This window comes from Podarcis bocagei (genome assembly GCF_964188305.1).
Source record: "Podarcis bocagei genome assembly, chromosome: 7".
NCBI classification, from domain to species: domain Eukaryota; kingdom Metazoa; phylum Chordata; class Lepidosauria; order Squamata; family Lacertidae; genus Podarcis; species Podarcis bocagei.
The window spans coordinates 76,104,771-76,129,509 of record NC_138132.1 but is presented as its reverse complement, the minus strand read 5'-3'; the positions used below and the strand labels follow the sequence as shown (position 1 = coordinate 76,129,509).

At 47.5% G+C, this 24,739-nt stretch overlaps 1 protein-coding gene and 1 long non-coding RNA gene across 3 annotated transcripts in view; one reads left to right on the top strand and one right to left on the bottom strand.

Annotated features, from left to right (window-relative positions):
* Positions 1-988: 988 nt before the first annotated feature.
* Positions 989-24,739, top strand: part of KLHL17 (kelch like family member 17) — a 37,796-nt gene continuing 14,045 nt past the window's right edge. Inside the window, exons 1-6 of one of the 2 annotated variants that reach the window (XM_081201559.1) lie at positions 989-2,328; positions 16,969-17,228; positions 18,557-18,678; positions 21,087-21,308; positions 22,803-22,919; positions 24,486-24,699. In XM_081201559.1, the coding sequence (XP_081057685.1) occupies positions 17,018-17,228; positions 18,557-18,678; positions 21,087-21,308; positions 22,803-22,919; positions 24,486-24,699 (886 nt within the window). In that variant the 5' untranslated portion in view covers positions 989-2,328; positions 16,969-17,017. Of the gene's footprint in view, positions 2,329-3,078; positions 3,182-16,968; positions 17,229-18,556; positions 18,679-21,086; positions 21,309-22,802; positions 22,920-24,485; positions 24,700-24,739 lie in introns of those variants that run through there. The other variant, XM_081201560.1, reaches the window with a different exon arrangement.
* The window catches only part of LOC308591160, a 39,783-nt gene continuing 36,169 nt past the window's right edge, over positions 21,126-24,739 (bottom strand). The window contains exons 5-6 of the long non-coding RNA XR_014010006.1: positions 23,736-23,850; positions 21,126-21,221 (exon numbers count right to left, since the gene is read on the bottom strand). This is a non-coding gene — a long non-coding RNA (uncharacterized lncRNA). The remainder of the gene's footprint in view (positions 21,222-23,735; positions 23,851-24,739) is intronic.

Genomic DNA, 24,739 nt, shown 5'->3' with positions numbered 1-24,739 from the left:
GCATCCCTTAGTGGATCTTAAATGACTGATAGGGCGGTACTTGGGGATATTTTTGTCCTTCTGCAAAACCTTGTGGTCTCCCTTGTGGCCTGCTGATATGTTCCACTTGTGTTTGGGTTGGTGCTGTTTTTGCTACATAAGGCTTGGCACTCACCATCTGGACATCAGAAATAGAGGGAATGGTGATACAGTACTTAGCATTTACATTTTGTCCACAAATGCTTATGCCACAATAAGTCTTTTAAAAAGTGCCCCAAGACTCTATTATCTTCCTGCTTTATTCCCCCCCCCCCCCGATACTTACAACAACCCTGCAAACTATTTATATTGCAGATATGGGATAGTGAAGGTGTGTATACACTGTACCTTTAAATCACATCCGAAGGACATTATTTCACTCAAAAAATTATGGGGACTGTAGTTTGTTATGGGTTGCTGGGTATTGTAATTTAGCGAGGAGTGAACTACAGTGCCCAGAATTCATTGAGGGAAAGAATATGCTCCAAATGTGCTTTAAAGTTATAGTGTGTACACAGCATGAGAAACAGTAGCCTACAGTCCAATCTTATGCATGCTTGTTTTGCAAATCTGTGGAGAAGAGGATTTATTGTACCTGTTTTTTACTCTGGAGAGAAGGTAGTATAATATTTATGCATGGAATTCTCTCCCAATAGATATTACCTTAGATCCCTCTTTGTTATCCTTCCACCAGCAAGTGAAGATCTTCCTATTCAGACAGGCCTTTAAAAACTAAGGTGCAGACGATGCTGATCACATTTCTAGTTCTGAATGTGTTCTGATATATTGTAATTATTTATTTTTAACATGTTTGTGTTTCTTACTTTGTATTTTATCATGTTTTTAAATGTTTTTGGCCACTTTGAATCTCAGTTTAGGATAAAAGTGGGGTATAAATATGTATAATAATAATAATAATTGTTTATATATTTTGGATGGATATGTAACTTTGGACCATATTAGTTTTTGGCTAGAAGCAATAAAGTTGGCAATGAATTTGATATCTAGAGTTAAACATTTTGGGTTGTATCCAGTTAAATTCTACTGTACCCATTGAAATGAATGGGTACAGGTCTTTTATGACACTGAATAAGAGTGGTGTTGAGTACAACCCCATTATGTGTCTTTTCATAGCATCATAGAATTGTAGAATTTCATAGAATTATAGAACTGTAGACCTAAATGCAGAAATATTTTCCCCAACATGGGTCTTGAACCCACAACCCTGAGATTAAGAATATTGTACTCTACCAACAGAGCTTTTACCTGCTTATGTTCAATAGCAATCATTGCATGACAAGTGCTCAATGCAAAGGAAGCGTTTTACCAGTGTGGAGTAGCCACTCTCTAAGTGACCTTGGGGCAACCTCTCTCTCTCAGCCTAACCTACCTCACAGGGTTGTTGTGAAGATAAAACGGGGAGGTGGAGAAGTGTGTTCAGGTCCTTTGGAGAAAAGGTGGGATACAAATGTAATAATAAATAAGTTGTCTTGAACCGTTTTAAATAATGTTTAATATTGTGTTTTAGTATTAATATTGTATTTTAATTATTGTAGAGGACCTTAGAGTGAAGGGCAGGTATTAAAATGTAATAATAAACAAACAAACATGGGGGTGGTCCAAAGATGGGCTTCAGGGGGCACAAAAATGGGTTTGTTTTGTCCCCGACGCAATAAAATTAAGTGTATGCTTTTCCTCTTTTTGCATTTTTAATGCATTTTGTTTCCTTTTTATTGTTTCACTTTATTTTATTCAATAAAAAATATTTCCCATAAAATGTATGCAAAATGTGCATATTTGCTTTAAGTGATTTTTTTCTGGGGAAGGGGGTCCATAGCTTTCCTCAGATCCTCCAAGGGGTCTGTGACCTCAAAAAAAGGTTGAGAACAGCTGATGTAAAGACACACTGCTGTATCCCCAAGGAACAGTCTACACAGCACGACCCACCGTTGCAAAACTGCAGAGCGGGCGGCGACTTTACACACACACCAGCACAGACACACAAAACTAACAAGCCTTCCTTTTGATTATTGCTGTAGAGCCCAGGGTGGGGGAAAGTGCTGGTGTTTTTTCCACTGTGAAGGGAAGCAAAGAAAGACGGACCTGATATGTGCAAAGAGGAGAGAGAGTAAGGAAGGAGAGAGGAGTATAATCCAGTGGGAGGCTTTTGCCGCTGTTAGCAATCGCCCCATCAGCTGGGAAAAGCGATTTTTGCACCGGCTAACTTTTTAAAAAATCCATCAATCTGGAGAGCAAAGTGCCTGACCACGGAAAGCACCTTTGCTTTCTAGCCCTGGAGGTGTCAACTGGGTGAGTACGGTCTTTTATTCACAATTCTCTGCATTATTATTATTATTATTATTATTATTATTATTATTATTATTATTATTATTATTATTATTATTATTTCTAATGGGGAAAATTCATAATAGAAGAAAGCACCGGTTCTGAACAAGAGAGGCAGATTATTTACAGGATTGCAGCCTAAACTTGCGTCCATTGCAGATGTGTGTGTCTCATTTTATTGTATAATTTTATGTGCTACCTGCAATGGCTCCACTTGGAATTCTCACGCAGCCTGGGTACCGCATTTTGCAGGACCGGGAAGGTTGGCGGTGCATCTCAAACGCACACTTTTGCACGCAGCCTGCCCGTGCGCTTCCTCGAGAGTAAACCCCAGGATCCTCAGCCGGGTTTTACTCCCAGGAAAGTGTGCCTAAAGCTTGCTGCCTCGCCCCCGTTTCTCCCGCCTCTTCTCTCTCTCTTCCCAGTGAAATGGGCTGGCTTTCATTTCTCCTTTGTTACTCTTTTCGAGTTTTCCTTGCGCACACACAAACCCTGCCTGGCTTGTTTGATGGAAATAGGATGGCTGCGTGCGATTGCAAGCGCTTGCCTCGCTTTGCGCTAGGCGCTGTACGATTTCAGACGACAACGAACAACAATGCAGCCACCACAAAATCCTTCATCTGTTGTGGCAGGGGAGGAGGATCTCGTTATGGGCTGCACGTTTCCAAGAAACTGCGGCTCAAATAATCTGCTGCAAGGCGTCGATCGGATGGGGCAAAGCACGGGCCCCAATCCCGCTGCTCGTAAGGGTGATCGTGTTGCGGTTGGAAGCTTTTGAAGACACGCGCTGGTGTACCGGCGAGGGGGGTTATCTGAGGTGACTGCCGTATTTCAGACAACTGCAGTCTAGCTCTCGCTCCTTTAATTTAATGTTTTTTAAAAGAGCCGGATTTGTCATTGTGGGGTGCAGTGGGCGCACAACCCTGTAAAGGAAGTGAGTGGCTGCGGGGGGGGGGGGATGGGATGCAGGTTTTGCGTGTGCGCGCCTTCCCCCCACCCCCGCCCCGTTCCCAAATGCTCCAGTTGCAGTATCAGAAGCCTGCATTGCTGCTACCCAGATCAGTTTTGTATGTGTGTATTTTTTTTTTAATTTAAGGAGGCTATCCGAGTTTGCATATCCTGGCAGGATCCCAGTGCTGCAAATATATACAGTGTGTGTATGTTATCAAAGCAAAACTAATTCTTCCACCAGCCCTATCTGAAAACTAACCTACTGCCTATTTGCTTTGCGTTTTCAAAGACGAATATGACCATTTATAAAACCGGGACTATCAAAAGATCGGGGGTGGGGACGAAAAAAATCTAGCTCCTCCTTAACTTTTTTTTTTGTTAAATCGCCTTCCACCTGGTCCGTTTACATTTGCGTCAATTTTAGCCCTATGGAAAGTGGGGGGCGGGCGGTGGAATATGGACACAAAGGAATCTGTTTCTTAGGCCATCCGGAATATGTTTGCACTTTCTTCCTGACTGCACCCTCCTCTCTGGGCAGGGAATGCAAGGGAGAGATGTAATGATGCAAATCATGAGAAAGTATTAGCTGGGGGAGCACTAAACTGCATACTCCCCTCCCCCCCCCATTAAAAATTGACGTTTTGTAAGTCTTTGTTTTGGCCTGGCTATTTGCAGAAAAGACTCCTAGTATATAAGAGCACTGAGAAGGGAAGGGGGCCCCCAGCCAATCCCACCCCCTTTGTGAATGTACCTGCATGGCAACATGTGTTGATCACATTCACATGTTAGCATTTGAGTCAGATATTAAGCATACCCTAAGTGGGGGAGAGAGATTACCCCCTCTAGAGGGAGGGTGTAAATTGCAATGCAAAACTGACCTTTTTGTGCATGGAGGGGGGTGTTCCTAATTGTTTAACACATTCCACCCACCTTATTTACTTCTGTTTTTAAATAATAATAATAATAATAATAATAATAATAATAATAATAATAGTAATAAATTATATGCATCTTCCCCTTGCTACATTTAAGAAAGCATAACTCTCCAGCAATTTCTTTTTTAAAAACCACTGTAATAAAAGAGTCATAAGAGAGCTGTTAGTCTACTAATGAGAATGAAATTTCAGCCCAGTGCACCCCCACACACAGGTGATGGCCCATTGCATCTCTGCATGAATAGCTGTTCTGGGCTTCCTTTTATTCCAGTCGGCCTACACTGAATGCAGCTAATTTTTGTTTGCATCACAAGGTGTAATTTGAGCATTCAGTCACCCACACTACAAATATAACAAAATTACCTGCCTTCAGAGGAGGATCCCATTTGTGTCCCTGTGTGAGTCTCTGGTCTGAAGTTGCCTTCTTCCAGTCAATCTTCCCTGTTACAGATCCTTCTGCCACATCTCATGATCAAATGAGACTGGTTCATTTACTCTCTTTCAAGTAGTGATTCAGGAAAATTACCTGCCCTGAGAAAGCTGCCCTGAGAAAGCATGACTGCCTGTTCTGACCTTGCCTCCTTCCAATCCATCTCTCCTGACAGACAGGTAACTTTGTGGCCTCTCTGAATCAAGTGCAGCTGGCAAATTCACTGGGGCATTAAAATATCCCTAATTAAAATAAACAATAAAACAAAAAATTAAAAAGCGTAACAATTTTTTAAAGAAATTTAAAATGAATCAGAAGTTCAGTTCAGTGGAATGCTTGCCTTAACAGGTATTATTCAGTTACTCTCATGGCAGGAAGGCTAAGATGAATTGCCTCTGCTTTTAGGAGGCTGCCTGCTGAGTCTCTGTATGAGTCACTGCTCTCGCTCTGCTTCCTTCTAATTAGAGGGCTCAGTCTGAAACATACGGAGTAGTCATTCTTGCACAATCCAAAACTAAACTGCTGGCCATTTTAATTCAGACTTTGTGGGATGAAAAATGAAATGAAGGGTATCTTTCCCCAGGTGGGGATAACATTTTATTTCTTGGTATCCTAGGCAAGATGCCTACTGACAGCGTTTCAGAACCCATGCATACCTTTTGCAGCATAACTTTACCACACTGTTCAACAGTGGAACAGACTCCATAGGGAGATGCTGGACTCTCCTATCTTGGAGGTTTTTGAGTGGAGGTTGGATGGCCACCTGCCATTGAGATTCCTGCATTGCAGGGGGTTGGACTCACTAGACGATCCTCGGGACCCCTTTCAACTCTACAATTCTCTGATTCTATTACATCATGGTAGAAGCCCCATTGTCAGAGCACCACACAAGAATGAGTCGCTCTTTCTGACCTTCATCTAGCAATACTTGGATGTGGTACAGAGGTTCTTGGCTCCAGACCAGACTTCACCAATATGGTGCCCCCCAGAGATTTTAGACGACAGCTGTCACCAGCTCAGCCAGGTTGGCGAAGTCTGGTTGAGAACCACAGAATTTTAGAGCTGGAAGGAACCTCATCAGACTGCCTGCCCAACGCCAACCCTGCTGGGTGGAGCAGCAGGCTTTCTTCCACTGTTAGGATGATAGATGGTGGAGGATGCAGGTTGGAGCATGCTCCAGGAGTGGGCCCGTTTTGCTCAGCACAAGACTTGTAATCTTAGGGTTGTGGGTTCGAGTCCCATGTTCGAGTTCCCATGCATTCCTGCATTGCAAGAGGTTGAACTAGATCAGGCATAGGTAAACTCGGCCCTCCAGATGTTTTGGGGCTACAACTCCCATCATCCCTAGCTAACAGGACCAGTGGTCAGGGATGGTGGGAACTGTAGTCTCAAAACATCTGGAGGGCTGAGTTTGCCTATGCCTGAACTAGATGGCCCTTGTGGTCCCTTCCAACTCTATGATTCCTCTAAGAGAGGAGGGATGTTTAGGCACCAATGCAGGCACCTCTTTTTGTCGAATTTCCTGCAGCATCTGTGAATTCCTGATTTTTTGTTTTGTTTTGTTGTGCTACTGATGTAGTTGCCACACAGCAGGAAGAGAAAGGAAGGCATTGCCTAGCCTCCTAGGAGCTTAGAACACAAAGAGTTCATTCCAAACCAACTCAACTTAGTAAACAGAGTCTAACACAGGAGCACAGGAAGTTGCCTTATACCAGAGCAGTCTATCCTAGCTCAGTATTGTTGACACGGAGGGTGTGTGCGCTTGTGGCCCTCCAGGTGTTGTTGGATTGCTAATCCCATCAATGCCAACCATTGGCCATGTTGGCTGGGGCTAATGGGAATCCAACACCATCTGAAGGGCCACAGGTTCCACGTCCCTGTTTTTAATCCATTTTAGTAAAAGCCAGAACAGCCGCTCATGCAGAGACACAGCAGTGAGCCTCCTTTTTCTGGATGGTTCTCCCAGTTCCCAGGCAATTTTAATCCACGGATGAGGAACCTCCCATCATCCCTGGACTGTTAGCCATGCTGGCTTAGGCTGATGGGATTTGGAGTCTAACAACATGGTCTACGTCTGCTAGCAGGAGTTATCCAGAGGTTTCTGAGCAGAGGTTTCTGTGGGCAAAGTATGTGCCCTACCACAGGGGTGGGAAACCAACTCCAGCCTGAGGCCACATTGCCTGATCGACAACCTTCAAGGGATGTGTGTAGGACACTGGCAGGTGGGACCAGGGACAAAAGCAGTTGGGCCAACAGTGAGGTGTCTTACCTTTGCAGAGAAGACTCCATTCCAACCACTCAAAAGGCAGAGGTTTAGAACATAAAACGAACCTGCAGGATCAGGCCAGTGGCCCATCTAGTCCAGCATCCTGCTCTCACAGGGGCCAACCACTGTGGTTCGTAGCCATGGAGAGCCTTCTCCGTGCATACAGTGGTACCTCGGGTTAAATACACTTCAGGTTACATACGCTTCAGGTTACAGACTCCGCTAACCCAGAAATATTACCTTGGGTTAAGAACTTTGCTTCAGGATGAGAACAGAAATTGTGCTCTGGCATCACAGCGGCAGCGGAAGGCCCCATTAGCTAAAGTGGTGCTTCAGGTTAAGAACAGTTTCAGGTTAAGAACGGACTTCCGGAACGAATTAAGTACGTAACCAGAGGTACCACTGTATATCTAATCCTCTTCTAGAGCCATCCAAGTTGGTAGCCATTGCTGCCTTCTATGGGGGCAAGTTCTATAGCTTTAACTCTGAAGAAATACTTCCCTTTCTCTGTCCCAACTCTTCAAACATTCAGCTTTCTAGCATTACAAAAGTGGGAGAAGAATTTTCCTCTATTCACTTTCCATGCCATGCAGGATTTTATAATACTACATACAAATCTCTCTCTTTCTCCATCCAGGCAATGCAAGAGGCACCAGAGTTCAGGGACTCTATTCCACCCACGCAAAAGCCCTTAAGGAAGGTGTGAATCAGGGCTGGGAAAGCGTGTCACCTGGGGAGTCCCGAGGGCCAGACTGAAAGAGCTAGGGGGCCACATTTGGGCCCCAGCCCCACCATTCCTGCTCTTTACCACAAAGCTGCAGACCCTTCCTTAAGCTCCAGCTACGTTGCCCACAAGCCAGTGGGAGGCAGCCTGTAGGATTGAGGAACTGGATCCGTGTCTTACAGCAAAAGCAGAGAAAGGGGTTTGCAGCACCTGAAAAGTGCGGCTTGCTTTTGTTAATAAAATGTTTGCATCTCACCTCCCCATCAGTACCCCTTACAGGCACCAAATTAAAAATCTAAAAGCAAGCTAAGTAAAACAAAAAACAAAAAACCCACACAAATTAAAGCAATTAAGAAGACAGCCAACAACAGATGGGATTAAAGCAAACAATAACTCAGCGGAAAGAACAATGGGGTTGCAATCTTATGCACACTTGTCTGGAAGCAAGTCCTGTTGAGCTCAGTGCATAAGAAGAACCCTGAGGCTAGATCAGGCCAAAGGCCCACTTGGTCCTGTATCTTGTTCTCGCTGTGGCTTTCCAGATACCTGTCAGAAGCTTGTAAGCAGGTCCTGAGCACAAGAGCAGCACTCTCTGCACCTGAGACTCCGAGGCTGCCACTGAGAGTGGGAGTAATACATAGCCATCCTAGCTAGTAGCCATTAATAGCCTATCCCTCATGAATTTGTCTAATTTTAAAGTTATCCAAGTTAGTGGCCGTCACTGACTCCTGATCCATAGTAACTATGAAGTACAGTGGTACCTCGGGTTACATACGCTTCAGGTTACATACGCTTCAGGTTACAGACTCTGCTAACCCAGAAATAATACCCTGGGTTAGGAACTTCGTTTCAGTATGAGAACAGAAATCGTGCTCCAGCGGCGCGGCGGCAGCAGGAGGCCCCACTAGCTAAAGTGGTGCTTCAGGTTAAGAACAGTTTCAGGTTAAGAATGGACCTCCGGAATGAATTAAGTACTTAATCCGAGGTACCACTGTACTTTCTTTCATCTGGCTTGAATCTTACAACATTCAGCTTTGCTGGACATCCCTGAGTTCTAGTATCACAAGAGAGAGAGAAAACTTCTCCTCTGTCCACCTTCTCCACCACCCCTATCGTGTCCTCTCTTGCTCACCTCGTCTCTAAGCTAAGAAGCCCCAAATATTGTGACCTTGCCCCATAGAGGTGTTGCTCCACCCCCCTGGAAAATTTTGGTGGCTCTCCATGCTCTTTTCTGAACTTTTTATTGGTCTGTATGCATCCGCTTGCAACCCACAAGTATTCTTAGAAAGCTGCATTCTGGGAATTCAAAATGTGAGCAGCGAGTGTGAACAACTGGGCCTCTCTAGGGCAGATGTCCCACATTTCTGGTGACTCAAAATACTGGGGAAAGTTCAATTATCTTTATTTTGTCTCCCCTGTTTATCCCTGCCTCCTTTCCCTCCTGTGTCAAAATTTAGGCTCCAAAGCTTTCAATGCAGGAGCTGACTTCTTATATTTTGTAAAGTGGCACACACAATAAATAAAGTAATCACAATGCGGGGTTTTGTTGACTTGCTGGAGCCCAAAGCAGCCTGCTCTGTAGGCCTGCCAACGCCTTGATCCTCCCTGTTCCATGGCTTAGGGCACCTGTTATCTTTGCCCGATTATGGGGACTGATTTTAAGCACCAGTTTGGATTTGAAGGCCTTTGGTTCTATGAAATGCCATGCTGAACCCAATGGCTGGCATTGGAAGATACCTGTGTTAGCAACAGAGAGGGTGATTAATTTTGTGGCTTGCGTCATGTCCTTTGAAACAACCAGGACTATTTTTAGGACGGCTTGGTTTGAGGGCTGCAAAAAAGAGATAGCGGATTTGCTTCCATAGTACACTATAGACTTGAGCTTTCAACCAAGATGGAAGGCTTAGCTGTTCAACACTACCTAAACCAAATAAGCAGATCTGATGGGTAATATTGGGACTGTGGGGCTAGAACATGCTGAATAACAGAATAATAAACTGCCTCTGAGCGTATGCAGAATATATTTCCATTGTTAATGACTGTGCACGGTAAAGCTAAACTATGGTTTTAGATAAACCACAGTTTGTTGTGACATCTGAACCCAGACAAACAGTGGTTAATCTTATTTGTAGATTACAAAGATGGCTTGTTTCAACAATAGCCACAGTTTAGAGCTCAGAGGACGCACTAAACTGTGGCCCATTTAAAATAGAAATGGAAGCTTCCAATCTCTTCCTTGCAGTCAAACTGAAGAAGGGGAAGCCCAAGTCTTGCTGCAGCTTCTAATGCTAAATTATAGTTTAGCACAATCTTACATTTAACAGCTCACCTAGTACCTCAGACAACCAGGAATTTCATGCAGGTGAGTGGAGAGGCTGGCGGAGGACAGACAGATCAAGCCATCCACCAGTCTGCTTGACTTTCCTGCTAGACACAGTGGACAGAAAGCATCTTAATACACAACACACATGGAAATACAGTGGACTAGTGGAAGAAGCATGGGTTGCTTTCTCTCTTTTCCGCTCTCTTGCAAAATGGTTATTTGTTATTAAGTAGCCTAAGAGTAGCTATGTTTACTGACCAAAGAGTTCAGAAGTAATTTCCAGGTTCTTCCCCACTTCCCAGGCTATAAAGTAGTTGAGGGTTAAAAACCAAAAAACAAGAAAAGGTGTACTAAGTGTGAGGTGTTGTGTTTTTTTTTAAGAGAGAGTTCTGTATCTCTGCATGAGTTGCCTTTCTGGATACTACATTCCTGCTTGAAAATGTTACTCATACAAAGATGCTGTGGGCAGCCTCGTCTGAGAGGAGAAGAAGAGGAGTTTGGATTTGATATCCCACTTTATCACTACCCTAAGGAGTCTCAAAGCGGCTAACATTCTCCTTTCCCTTCCTCCCCCACAACAAACACTCTGTGAGGTGTGTGAGGCTGAGAGACTTCAGAGAAGTGTGACTAGCCCAAGGTCACCCAGCAGCTGCATGTGGAGGAGCAGGGAAGCGAACCTGGTTCACCAGATTACAAGACTACTGCTCTTAACCACTAGACCACACCACACTGGCACACTGGCAGGTCATTCCATATCACCTCTCCTTTGACAGTGATTGAATAGTGCCTAGATAGAACCAAAGGATGCCCTCAGGAGGAGGGTTGGAAAGAGTTTCGGAACAGTGACTCTCCAGAGGCATCCAGCGTTGGAAACACAGGCTTCATATGCAAGACTAATTTAATGTTAACATGCTAACACAGCCATTGAGTAATGACAATCTTTAGTCATGCTGGGTATAGTGGGCAGGATTTTCAGGTGCACCTGTTGGTTATAGAAATAGTCCCTTAGGAGCACCTGTTAATAGAGGGTGAACAGCTTCTAGCCTAACCCTGTCCAATATATGCCACTTTAGAAGCTTGCTAGCCAAATTTAAAGGTAAAGGTAAAGGGACCCCTGACCATTAGGTCCAGTCATGACCAACTCTGGGGTTGCAGTGCTCATCTCGCTTTATTGGCCGAGGGAGCCGGTGTACAGCTTCCGGGTCATGTGGCCAGCATGACAAAGCCGCTTCTGGCAAACCAGAGCAGCGCACGGAAACGCCGTTTACCTTCCCGCCAGAGAGGTACCTATTTATCTACTTGCACTTTGGCGTGCTTTCAAACTGCTAGGTTGGCAGGAGCAGGGACCAAACACCAGGAGCTCACCCCATTGTGGGGATTCGAACCGCCGACCTTCTGATCGGCAAGTCCTAGGCTCTGTGGTTTAACCCACAGTGCCACCCGCGTCCCTTGTAGCCAAGTTTAGATGGCTTTAAAAGGGGATTAGATAAAAGATTTAGTGCTGTGTATGTACAGATCTGCTCTTTATTGTTATATCAACAAAGCTTAGACCCCCCTCCTAGCAATAAAAGATTCATATATGCTAGAACATTAATCCAAAGTGAATTCTCCTGGAACATAAGTTTTTGCATTGGTGGCTCTGAAGTTCAACCTTTTAAAAAGCCAAAAGGCTTTAATTTAAGAAGGGATGGGGGAAGGGATTGAGGACTTTAAAGCATTCATATGTTACCCTTAAGCCAAATAAGTTCCCAGGGCACTTCACCATAAAAAAAATCAATACAAAATTGCATGTAAACGGACATGAAACAACTAGCTGTTAATGACAGCAGATTAATATGGTTTAAAAGTCATTCCCAAGTTGCTCCTAGGCAACCCACTATGTCCCACTTCCTTAACTATTATTAGTTGAAAAAATGTTTGCTTAGGACAATAACTGTTTTGCATCTTACATTCTTGAATAGAAGAGTTCCTTGTTCAGCGTTGCCATGGGCAGGCTCGCTTGAAAGCATGCCACTCCATAGCATCTCTGCTTTGGCAGTGAATGAATGAGCCAAGGCAGAACCCAATGGTGCCCAGAGGAGACAGATTCAAAAAAAGTGTGCTCAGAACAGTGACTCTCTCAGAGCTACAACGATTACTTTCTTGGGGTATAGGTTCATTAGGGCTCTCAGAATCCTTTAATTGTTGCTTTGATTTATTTCTCACGGAAAGCCAGGCACTTCTCTTGTAGCAAACAACTGTGCTCAGGATGATGGGTAAGGGTGAGCAATCATTTTCACTCTTAGGGCTGCATTTCCTCTTGGAAAGCCTTTAAGAAGACGAGGAAGGAATGTCTGAAAAGATGTTACCTCCAACAGAGCTTGGACTTTCATGAACAGAACTGGGATCTCAAAGCAAAGTCTGTTCCTAGTGAGGCTATAGGCTTCACATTGAGGGTAAGGAACAGGAACTGAGTCAGACCATTGGACCCATCTAGCTCAATATTGTCAACACTGACTGGTAGCTGCTCTTCAGGGTTTCAGGCAGGGAGTCTTCTTTCCTATCCCTACCAGGAGATGCCAAGGTTTGAACCCAGGACCTTCTGCATGCAAAATTGCTGCTGTACCGTTGAGCCATGGCCCTTCCCTTAAGACACAGGAACATAGGAAGCCTCCTTATACTGAATCATGCCATTGGCCCATCAGCCTTAGTATTGTCTACACTGACTGGCAGCTGCTCTCCAGGGTTTCAGGCAGGGCATCTTTTCTAGCCAATGCTCCCAGAGATACGATTGGGGATTGAACCTGAGACCTTCTGCATGCAAAGCAGGTGCTCTGCTTCCGAGCTATGACCTTGTCTCTTGATTTGTGCCCAGAGACAAGTTGGTTATGTTCTGCATTCTCAGGATTGCTGAACACATTGTCTTAAAAGATCCTGTGTATATGTGACTGTGCAGTGTGGCAGCCTTCCCTTCAACTTGAAGAACTGTGGTCCTATCAGCCAGCCCTTGGGTCTGCGACTGCTGCTGTTGAATGCCAGATTGGCTGTGAACCCATGACTTGATTGTAGATGGGAAGGCCGATCTGGCCTGCATCACTGAGACCTGGGTGGGTGAACAGGGAGGAGTTGGTTTTACCCAGTTGTGCCCACCTGGGTACTCAGTACAGCATCAGGGCAGACTTGAGGACCAGGGAGGGGGTTGCTGTGGCCTATAGAGATTGTCTCTGTGTGTCTCTATCCAGGCTTTCTGTCCCACTGAATGGGGATCTTGAGTGTGTGTTCCTGGTGTTGGGTAGGTAATTGGGACAGATTAGAGATTCTTCTGGTTTACTGACCACCTTGGTGTCCTTCAGTCTCCCTGACGGAGCTGATCTTGGCGGCAGTGCTTGAAGACTCCTAGACTGATGGTTCTGGGGGACTTCAACATCCATGCTGAGGCAGTTGGCTCTGGGGTGGCTCAGGACTTCATGGCTGTCATGACAACCATTGCATCCTCACTATACCATCTGGCAGAGCTTTTCCGGGTCTTCAGCACACTGGCCCAAAAGTGGTGGCAGAACGCTAGGCATTTTGAGGATAAAATTCCTTGCATCCATCAGGACCTTAGCTCTACTGTTACAGCAATTGACTCTCAAGAGATACACAGAGCACTGTCTAATCCTGTTTTGTTGGTTGAATTTCATTGATCCGGCTCGAGGATGTTGGCAAGGCGCTTGGATCGGCACAGTCGATTACCTGTGCTCTGGACCCTTACCCTTCTTGGCTGATAAAATCCAGCAGGAAGGAGACAGCTGTCAGGGCTAGGGAGGTGGTCAATACCTCTTTACAAGAGAGGATAGTTCCTGCCTGTTTCAAGTAGGCAGTGATCGCTTCTTAAGAAACCATCCCTAGATTCTGAGAACTTTGGGAATTACCAGCCAGTTGCCAACCTCCCTTTCTTGGACAAGGTTCTTGAGCAGGTGGCTGCTAACCAGATCCAGATGTTCTTGGAGGAGACGGATTTTCTCCTTGATCTGTTGGTGGCTTTTGATGCCATCAACCACTGTATCCTCCTGGAGAGGCTATCTGAGTTGGGAGTTGGGTGGCAGTGGTGGGTGTTAGTATAATTAAATATACAAATAGATTGGTACCTTGGGTTAAGTACTTAATTCATTCTGGAGGTCCGTTCTTAACCTGAAACTGTTCTTAAGCTGAAGCACCACTTTAGCTAATGGGGCCTTCCGCTGCCGCCGCGCCACCAGAGCACGATTTCTGTTCTCATCCTGAAGCAAAGTTCTTAACCTGAAGCACTATTTCTGGGTTAGCGGAGTATGTAACCTGAAGCGTATGTAACCCGAGGTACCACTATAGACCATGCAAATGCTAGGATGTTTCAGGACCCAGGATAGCTCCTGCACATGAAAGAGGTTGTCCCTATGAAAGTCTAAGCCCAGTTGAGAGTCCTTCCACCGTTATGCACACCCTTATGATTTGACCAGTTCCTGGGCCCTCAACCAAAGCTTTGATACAATGCTATTGAATGGTTGAAACTATTGTAATTGTCCCATCTAGCTTGTACAGTAGGACTTTTGGGAGAGTGCTCTGCTTAGGATGGTTGCTCCTTGCCCCCAAGTCTTACACTACCCCCTGCACGGCTGAAAGGTGGGAACTACTCTGAGGGGTCTGCAGGAAGGCCAGCACATGGGGGCTGTGAAATCTCCTAGCCAGATGACCGCGAGTCAGTGATGTTGCCATAGTGGAATCTTTTGGAAAGGCTAGGATGGGGATGGGGAACCTTCTCCAGTTGAGGGGCCATATTCCCTTCTGAGGGACTTTCCAGGAGCCGGTGGTGGGTGGAGCCAGAGGCAAAAGTGGGTGCAGCAACAAATGTTTTTTGTTTTACCTTCATATAGGAGGCTACTTTCTTCACCCACATTCCTCCATCCAGACAAAAGGCAGGAACAGAGTTCAATAACACATTCTAGCTGGGCAAAAACAAAGAGGGTGCAAAGTCAGGCTGGTGAGGGATGTGGCCTGGGGACAATTTTGAGGGCCAGTTAGAGAGGTCTGGAGGACTGCATTTGGCCCCCAGGCCTAAGGTTCCCCACCCAGGGGCTAGGCTGAAACATTTCGGGAGCAGAAAAATACATTTTATCCCCCACCCTGAAAAAGTCTCACCTGCTGAAATCAGGCTGCTGGAGGGGAGCACATGGCCCACCTTCCACCCGTCATAATTATACCTTGCGCTTCCGCCACTGCATACTTTGCAAATGTTAATTCACCCGCCCGCTGCGCATCGTGCATTTGGCAGCTCCTTAACTTCACGAGATCTCCTCTCTCTTCCCATTTGCCTTTAGCTTGCACGATCAGTTGTATGTGGGCGGCTCTCAGGAGTCACATCCGTTCAGTCACCGCTCGACGTCTCCCCTCGTTCCAGACGAGGACGGGGGTTCCCTCTCCTCCATCACAGGAAGCGCTCTGTATGCTTTGGTGCTCCCCCCCCTTCTCTTCCGAGGCTGCAGGAAGCTTGGCATCTCACTGCGTCTGCACCCATCTGTCCATCTGGCTTGTAGGGTGTGCATGTGTGCGCTGCTTTGTGGTCTGATTCTCTTTGTCCCCATCGCCGTCTTCGTCATCGCTGCTGCCGCCGCCTCCCTCTCCTTGGCATATGCGTCTCCCGCTTTTGGCAAGAATGAATTAAAACTGCTTCCTCTTCCTAGCTGAGGACCAGTTATTTTTAGGCACGCTCACACATACTCATAAGCCCTCGCAGCCGGCAGTGTGGAGGTGTTTGTGATGAATATCAAGGCCCGGATAAACATGCGTGTGACTTACTGCCGGTGGGCGGATCTGATGTGAGGCTGCTGAGTGGTTTTTAATTATTCCTTTTCATGATTATTACCGGCGAGGCGCCTGTGGTTATCACAATGCATGGTGCTCAGAGGCAGCGGCAGGGAGGCTTGTGCTTTGGAAGGAGCCTTGGGCAAAACTGTTTGCCTCCCCCCCGCACCATGCAGGATTTGAATGGATAAAGTCCAGTTCCACCCAGCATCCAAGGTAGAACATAAGAGCAGCTCTGCTGGATCAGGCCAGTGGCCTATCTAGTCCAGTATGCTGTTCTCACAGTGGGCGGCCAGCTGCCCTTTCTGGAAAGTGAGCAAGCAGGACCTGAGCATAACAGCAACTATTCCCACTTGTGGTTCCCAGCAAACCAGCATTCAGAAGCCTACGGCCTCTGACAATGGAGGTAGAACATAGCCATACTGGCTAGTAGGCACTGATAGCCTTCTCTTCCATGAATTTGCCTGATCTAAATCATCTCAGCATAATGCAATGACGAATAACATAAGGAGTTCCCTGCTGGATCAGGCCAGGGGAGCATCATAGTCCCGCATCAGGTTTTCAATGTGAATGGAGGTAAAAGAGGATTGGATGAACTCATGGAAGGTATCAGTGGCTGGTAGCCATGAGAGATGTGTTCTGCCTTCATTGCCAGAGGCAGTATGTACTCAGGTCCTGCTTTCCTTTGGGGTTTCTGGTTGGCCACAGGGAGAACAGGATGCTGGACTAGCTGGGCCTTTGGCCCAATCAAGCAGAGGTCTTCTTATGCTCTTGTTCATCATGCTCCCCTTGGATTGCTTTAGAAGGGGATTCGACACATTGATAGAGGGCAAGGCTGGCAATGGCTGTTCCCTCCACTGTTGGAGGTAGCATGTCTCTGAACGCCAGTTGCTGGGAATTGCAAGCAGTGAGAGTTGCTGTTGGGCTCAGGGCCTTCTTTGGGGCTTCCCAGAGGCATCTGATTGGTCACTGTCCAAACAGGATGCTGGTGCCTTGATCCAGCTGCCAGGCTCTTCTTACCTTCTTATTTTCCACTTTTGCATTCATATCGGGTGCTTCCGGTTGGGTAGCTGAAATGTTGCAAGCAGGGTGTTGTTGTTTAAACCAAGGAGCAGAGTTTGGGACCCAAAACTGTGATTAATCTGATTCTTGTCCTTCCCTAAAATGTTTCTCCAGAGAGGCTGAGAGGGCGCTGCCACGAGCCAGGAACGACCCGCCTGCAGCCATGGAAAGCGGAATGCAGCTCCTAAACCGGGATGGGCACAGCATCTCCCACAACTCGAAACGGCACTACCACGACGCCTTCGTCTGCATGAACCGCATGCGGCAGCGATCCTTGCTCTGCGACATTGTGCTGCATGTGGCCGCCAAGGAGATCAAGGCCCACAAAGTGGTGCTGGCTTCCTGCAGCCCTTACTTCCACGCCATGTTCACAAGCAAGTATCTCTACCCAAATCTTCCTCTTCTTCCTCCTTGCCTCAGTTGCCTTGAAAGTCTGCACCCAGGTGGTTCATGTTCTGCTCCAGCTGTGGCAAAAATTCTGCAACCTGTAGAAATTCTGCAAGTCGAGTAGACTTTTAATTGGTGCCATTCCTCTTGTTGCACATAATTCATTAACCCTGAAATTCTTTCTGCTTTGACACTTTCCCTTTCAGGTGAGCTGCAGAGCAGTTTCTCGAAGGCTGCATTAGATAACTTGCAAATGAACTTTAATAGGTGCATAATTTAATCTGGTGTTACTACTCATGGGGAAGGGGAAAGGGGCTATGTTGGGCACTGATGCCCCATATTTAATTTTTTTATATATTTATATCCTGCCCTTCTTTGTAAAGGAGCCAAGGGTGGCAAACACAGAAGAAGAAGAAGAAGAAGAAGAAGAAGAAGAAGAAGAAGAAGAAGAAGAAGAAGAAGAAGATATCCCTTAATCATGACATATGTACAGCAGACATTTTGGGTTCTAATGTCTGCTATACATATGTCATGTATAAATAAATCCTAGTCAGAGCAGATCTAGTGAAATTAACAGGTCTAAGTTAGTCAAGTCCACCCAGTATAAACCAGCATGGGTCTCTAAGTGGGGGGGGGAGCTATTGGTAGTGTTGTCTCTGGCTTTTTTAAAGAATCAACCCCTCTTCCCAGAGAACTCTGGGAAATGTAGCTGTGAGGGGAACAGGAGTGAGTCTCCTAACAACTCTCAGCACTCTTAAAAGACTACAGCTCCCAGAAGTCTTAGATGAAGCCACAACAGTTTAACATTACAGTGGTACCTCCGGTTGCGTACAGGATCTGTCCGGAGCTCCGGTTGGATCCCACGGTTTCTGCAACCAGAAGGACCGCTTCTGCGCATGCACACACGGCGGTAGAGCGCTTCTGTGCATGCGCATGTGGCAAAAACCCGGAAATATACTTCCGGGTTTGCCGCTTACAAATCCCGAAGTTTACGTAAGTAGAGGGATACGTAAGCGGAGGTACGACTGTATATGATACTGCTTTAAACGTATAGTGCAGATGGGGCCAAGTCTGAAGCAAGGGCTTCCCTCAGACCTCTAGGACTTGTGATTGTTGCTACCCAGAGATGAATTTGGGACTTTCTGCAAAGAAAGCATCTGTTCTGCCACTGATCTGCAGCTCTTCCTCCTCCAAAGGGCTGGATGGGCCTTGGCTTTTGCTGGGCACAGTGACCACAATAAAGCACCTAGGGGTTTCTGCTTAAGATACCCATGGCGTCCTCACGGAGTTCCCTTGTGTTCCCTTGCCACCGCAGATGAGATGAGTGAAAGCCGACAGACCCACATAACACTCCATGATATCGACCCGCAGGCGCTGGAGCAGCTGGTTCAATATGCCTACACGGCTGAGATTGTGGTGGGAGAAGGGAACGTACAGGTAAGATGGACCAGAAGGACCAGCATCTTTTCTATGGTTTCTTTGGGAACTGTCCTCACTGCTGCCTCACCTGCACCCTCTGCTGTTAAGCGGCAACAACACTGCTTGGCATTCCTGTCTGATGCCCACAGACAAAAGTGGCAGAACCACGGACAGCTCCAAGGGAGCAACTTGCTCAACAAAGGCTTGGAGCAGGCTGAGGCCTTTGGGGTCTCCAGACTTCCTCCTCCTGGCTCTGCCCACCTTGAGGAAACTTCAGAACCTTTGGCCTGAAAACAAGCACGGATCCTCCATTCCATAGCTTCCCTACTGGTGGGCTCTCAGCCTAGCCAGACTAGAGACATGTGGTTCTTCAAGCAAAGGCATCAATGAGGGTACAGCCTTGGTGGTCTGGAAGTTGTTGCCCAGCCACCTGAGGTGTAATGGTCTGCATACCTTCATGCAGTCAGGTCTGAGCCCTGACCCAAACTAGCTCCCCACTTGGTGCCTCTGCAGCCTCCGACTCTTCGTCCAGATCAGCGCTGGGTGCAAGGGCCATGAAAGCTGCTGCTGCGCTGCCCCACCAGGCGAACCATTCCTTTATGTTTCCTTCTGTTTCCAGCATTCAGGGGTGGATGTCGACATTTTTGTAGTCAAAATCGCACATACGCACAGAGGTCGGTATCAGTAGGCTTGGAGAAATCCCCCTGCAGAGAACACTCAATTCTTGCAGTTGTACAAAAATAAACTTGAGCGGGGGCAAGAATCCTAACAGAAGATCCCCTCGACCCCACCTCACCCCCAAAAGCCCCACCCCAATGAGGACTGAGCCAGGGGACAGTTGGAGAGATGAGTGAGAGAAGGAATGGAATGGAGCATCTTGGATATGGGCAAGGAGCACTCCACATGGCCATATGAGGTTCCTGGGTCCGTCTTGTTTAATGTCTATTTATGTATCAAAACCAAATTGCAGCGGCACCTCCAGGCCCCTGAACCACAGATGCTGCCTGCCTGTAATCTTATCGCATTGCCCTCCCTGCAATTCCCAATGATGTCACATGATGGCTGGCCGGGGCTTTGTTTGCTGCTGGTCTTGCAGTGCTTCCAACAAGGCTGGCTCAGCTGGCCTGGAGCAACCTCTTCTCTCTTCCCATCTGTGGATCTCTCTTGGGTTTTTGTAGGTTCCTACCAGAAGGTGATGGCTGAAAGACTGCTCAGCGCAAAACCAGGATAATTGAGGGAAGCCTTGGTCCAAAGTAGAAGCTTTCCTGCTATGTTTACGCTGACTGCACAGCTTTCCATTTTAAAAAATGGAAAGAAAAATGACGACACACAGCTTGTTAAAATGCAAGAAGCAGAAGTGTGTTCTTAGTGCTATGGGGCTGGGGCACTCTTCTCTCCTGCAGTTTCCATGACCTGATATTCAGGAGCATTGCTTCCTCTGGCTTCCCCGCGACGTCGCACGGCTCTCCCAGGGCTAGCGGACCACTGCGCTAATCCCGAAGCTTGGGGCGTGCGGAGCTCAGCGCGCCCTAAGCTTCTGGGTGCTGGCAAGGTCTCCGCTAGCCCTGGGAGAGCCCCGCGACGTCGCGGGGCTCTCCCAGGGCTAGCGGAGACCTTGCCGGCGCCTAGAAGCTTGGGGCACGCTGAGCTCCGCACGCCCCAAGCTTCGGGATTAGCGCTCCGCTAGCCGTGTCTAGGCTGCGGATAGCAGCCTGCTTCCCGGAGCGTCGGGCGCCCTGAAAGCAGAGCTCCCGGCGCTTTGGGAACACATCCGCAGCATGGGGACCCTTGCAGGAGCTCCCCGCAAGCTTCCCCACGCTGCGGATAGCAGCCTGCCGCCCGGCGGGTGGGGCACCCTGAAGCAGAGCGCCCCTCGCGCCAGGCATACATCCGCAGCGTGGGGAGCCCTGCAGCAGTTCCCCACAAGGCTCCCCAAGCTGCGGATAGCAGCCTGCCGCCCGGCGGGTAGGGCGCCCTGAAGCAGAGCGCCCCGCGCGCTAGGCAGACATCAGCCAGCCCCACAAGCTCGGGGGACAGCAGGGAGGCGCAGCGCCACTATCCCGCTGTTCCTCGACCTGGTTCGGTTTCCCTGACCTGCTTTTGGGGGGGAAATAAAGGGAAAATTTTTTTCCTTTATTTCCCCCCAAAAAAACTAGGCGCGTCCTATGGTCCGGTGCGTCCAATCGTGCGAAAAATACGGTACTTAATTCGTTCTGGAGGTCCGTACTTAACCTGAAACTGTTCTTAACCTGAAGCACCACTTTAGCTAATGGAGCCTCCTGCTGCTGCCGCGCCGGCGGAGCACGATTTCTGTTCTCAACCTGAAGCAAAGTTCTTAACCTGAAGCACTATTTCTGGGTTAGCGGAGTGTGTAACCTGAAGCGCATGTGAGATACCTGCCTGTGACAGGCTTTTTTGCCTTGCAGACGCTGCTTCCTGCCGCCAGCCTCCTCCAGCTGAACGGGGTGCGGGATGCTTGCTGCAAGTTCCTGTTGAGCCAGCTGGACCCCTCCAACTGCCTGGGCATCCGGGGCTTCGCAGACACGCACTCCTGCAGCGACCTGTTGAAGTCGGCCCACAAATATGTCCTGCAGCACTTTGTGGATGTCTCCAAGACAGAAGAGTTCATGCTTCTGCCTCTCAAGCAGGTAAGAGATGGCGCGGCCCTTTTTTCGCCTTGTGTGTCAGGTTTCGCAAATGGTACGAAGGAGCACCAGGGTTCGCTCACCTGCTTGAGATTGAGGCTGCAATCTACCTTTGCAAATGAAATCCACAAAACGTTTTAGTAGCACAAACTAAAGGTATATTGCAGGCTTCCTCAACCTTGGCCCTCCAGATGTTTTTGGCCTACAACTCCCATGATCCCTAGCTAGCAGGGCCAGTGGTCAGGGATGATGGGAATTGTTGTCTCAAAACATCTGAAGGGCAGAGGTTGAGGAAGCCTGGCATAATGAGTGATCGATTCCCCCATCCCCCATGTTTGGTTTTGCACACAGACACTCAGTCCCATCTGTTTATGCAAATGTCTGGATTCAGTGGGAAACCAACTCCGTGAATGCTGTCCAAATGTCCTGGTAAATTAATATGGCTAGAGTGAGTCTGGCTCAGGATAGCACAGCCCCCTGTGTATTCCTAAAGAGTTAAAAAATTGAGGGAGGTACCTCCCTCCTAGCAACTTCAGTGCCTCCAATCGCTTTTCCAAACCACAGGCCAAGCTTTGCAGCTGGTATAGGAAGAGTGCATGTAAATACGTGCTGACCTAATGTGCTTCTTATGCAGTAAGAAAACACCAGTGTGCCTTCTCATTAAAACTCCTCCTGCGTTTCCATAAGGCCATTCCTGCCTTTGCTGGTGGCATCATGCCAGCTTCTCCTTGGACACTGTTGCCTATGCTTGGCAGGCACCACTGTGATGCCCTTTGTAGATGGGAAGCATTGGGAAGGGCTGTGTTTTTTGTTTTTAGTGGGGGGGGGAGGTGTGTTTTGCATGCAGAAGGTCCCAGGTTTAATACCCCCCAATCTGAAGTTCTGGAAAGCCACTGCCGGTCAGTGTAGACACTACTGAGTTAGATGGACCAATGGTCTGAGCATAAGGCAACTTCCTACGTTCCTATGGTTTATGTAGCTTAGTGGTAGAGCATCTGCTTTGTATGCAGAACCTCGATCCTTGGCACCTCCAGTTAAAAAGGCTCTCAAGTAGCAGTAAAGACCTCTAGCTGAATCCTTGGGCAGCTGCTACCAGCAAAAGGGACCATTAGTGAGTTTAGATGAGGGATCAGTAACCTGCTAGGTGGTTTTCAAATATAAAACCAAGCACTTACCTATAAAGACCCATCATTAGCACATACAATAGAAGAACCCCATCCAAACACAAAAATTTGAACGTTCACGATTAGAATAACCAACAAGCAATCCCATTATAACAGCAACATAGCTAAACCAGGCTGCTGAGGTCCCAGTGAGCCTCTTCTAATGTTCTCATGTTGTTCTTATCTCGATCTCTTGATATGGATCCTGCATAGAAATGCTGGCGGTTCTTGGAATCATCTTTGTTCGATTCCATTTTTCCTGTGCAGTGTCTGAAATAATCCAATTTTTCTATTCTTTTTGCCCCCCTCCATCTGCCCCGGTCCTCCTCTACAGGTGCTAGATCTCATCTCCAGTGACAGCCTCAATGTGCCCTCAGAGGAGGAAGTCTATCGAGCTGTCTTGAGCTGGGTGAAGCATGATGTGGACAGCCGAAGGCAGCATATCCCTAGAGTACGTGGCTGCGCGGGTTTCGGTGCTGTTTGGGATGAATGTGGGAGGGAGGCTGCATGCTACATAGCCAAGAGTCTGCTATTTTCAGCTGACCCCCCACCCCCAAATGGTGGTTGCTGGGTCTCCAGGCTCTCCTCCATACCTTCCTTGACCTCAGGCTGTGCTTCTGTGCAAGGTCAAGGACAAGTCACTGCTTCCCTCCCCAAAGTTTGTAGAGGGGTGGGGTGGCTCATCCCTGCAGCTACACTAGAGTGCCTCAGTAGCCCAGCAGCAAAGCCACCATTTCCAGGCTTTCTTTGCTAACTCCTAGCTGGAGCAGGTGCCAAGGATTCTCCCACAGTTGCGCTGTTGGTTTAGAGCACCGTACAATGACGCGGGTGGCGCTGTGGGTTAAACCACAGAGCCTAGGGCTTGCTAATCAGAAGGTTGGCAGTTCGAATCCCCGCAACGGGGTGAGCTCTTGTTGCTCAGTCCCAGCTCCTGCCAACCTAGCAGTTCAAAAGCACGTCAAAGTGCAAGTAGATAAATAGGTACCACTCCGGCAGGAAGGTAAACGGCGTTTCTGCGCGCTGCTCTGGTTCGCCAGAAGCAGCTTAGTCATGCTGGCCACAAGACCCAGAAGCTGTACCCAGTTACAAGACCCAGTTAGCTCCCTCGGCCAAAAAAGCGCAATGAGCGCCGCAACCCCAGAGTCGGTCACGACTGGACCTAATAGACAGGGGTCCCTCTACCTTTACCTTACAATGACAAAAGTGATTATTCCTCCTAGCTGTCCAGCTCCAGGTTGGAGAAGAAAGCTCTTCTTATTTTACTCACCAAAGGAAACACCCGTTGCGACAAATAGAATTCTTGACCCCTCTGTACGACATAATCGCACAACTGATTTCAAAAACAGGACAGCCTTCTTTTTCGCCTACCGATGGATGCCATTCTAGAGACAGAGACAGAGAGAAAGAATGAATGGGTCATCTGATTTTATTCCGCTGTAGTTAAGAACGGGAAGGAATTCGTTTCAGTTGACATTTAAAAGCAAATCTATCTAATTTGCACTTTCTGAAACGATGCAGAAAGCAAAGCAGAATCGTCCTCCGAAATGTGCAAATCTCTGAATTTCTCAGTGCAGTTCCCCTCACAGAGCAACATTTCTTAACAGTCAATCCTACTTTCTGGGGAACTCTGGAAATTGTAGCTAATAAGGGCTGCCTAACAACTCTCAGCGTTCTTAACAAACTACAGTTCCCAGGATGCTTTGCAGGGAGCCATGGCCATTTCAACTGGGGTAGCGGTTAGAGAGTTGGCCTTGGACCTGGAGCAGTAGAGTTAAAATGGAGGGAAAAGGTGGGATATAAATACAATGAATAACTTGATACTGCTTTAAATGTATAGTGCAAATGAAGCCTTAGTTGGATGCAACCCTTAGTGCAAACAAGTTTGGGTAGATGCCCAAGGAACAGGTTGTCCAAAAGTGACTTTGTTCTTGCATGATTCTAGTTCTAGACTCTTCCTTTTATTTAGTTCATGTCCCCGCTCACACCCCGCCCAAACCTTCTCCTTTCTTCTTCCCAGCTCATGAAGTGTGTCCGGCTTCCCCTCCTAAGCCGTGACTTCTTGATGAGCAACGTGGACACAGAGCTGCTTGTGCGGCACCAGTCAGAATGCAAGGACCTTCTCATCGAAGCCCTCAAGTACCATCTCATGCCTGAGCAGAGAGGCGTCCTTAGTAACAGCCGAACGCGCCCCCGGCGTTGCGAGGGGGCCAGCACTGTGCTCTTTGCCGTGGGTAAGGAGGCTTGGCCAAGACCAAGGGACTGGGTGTTGTG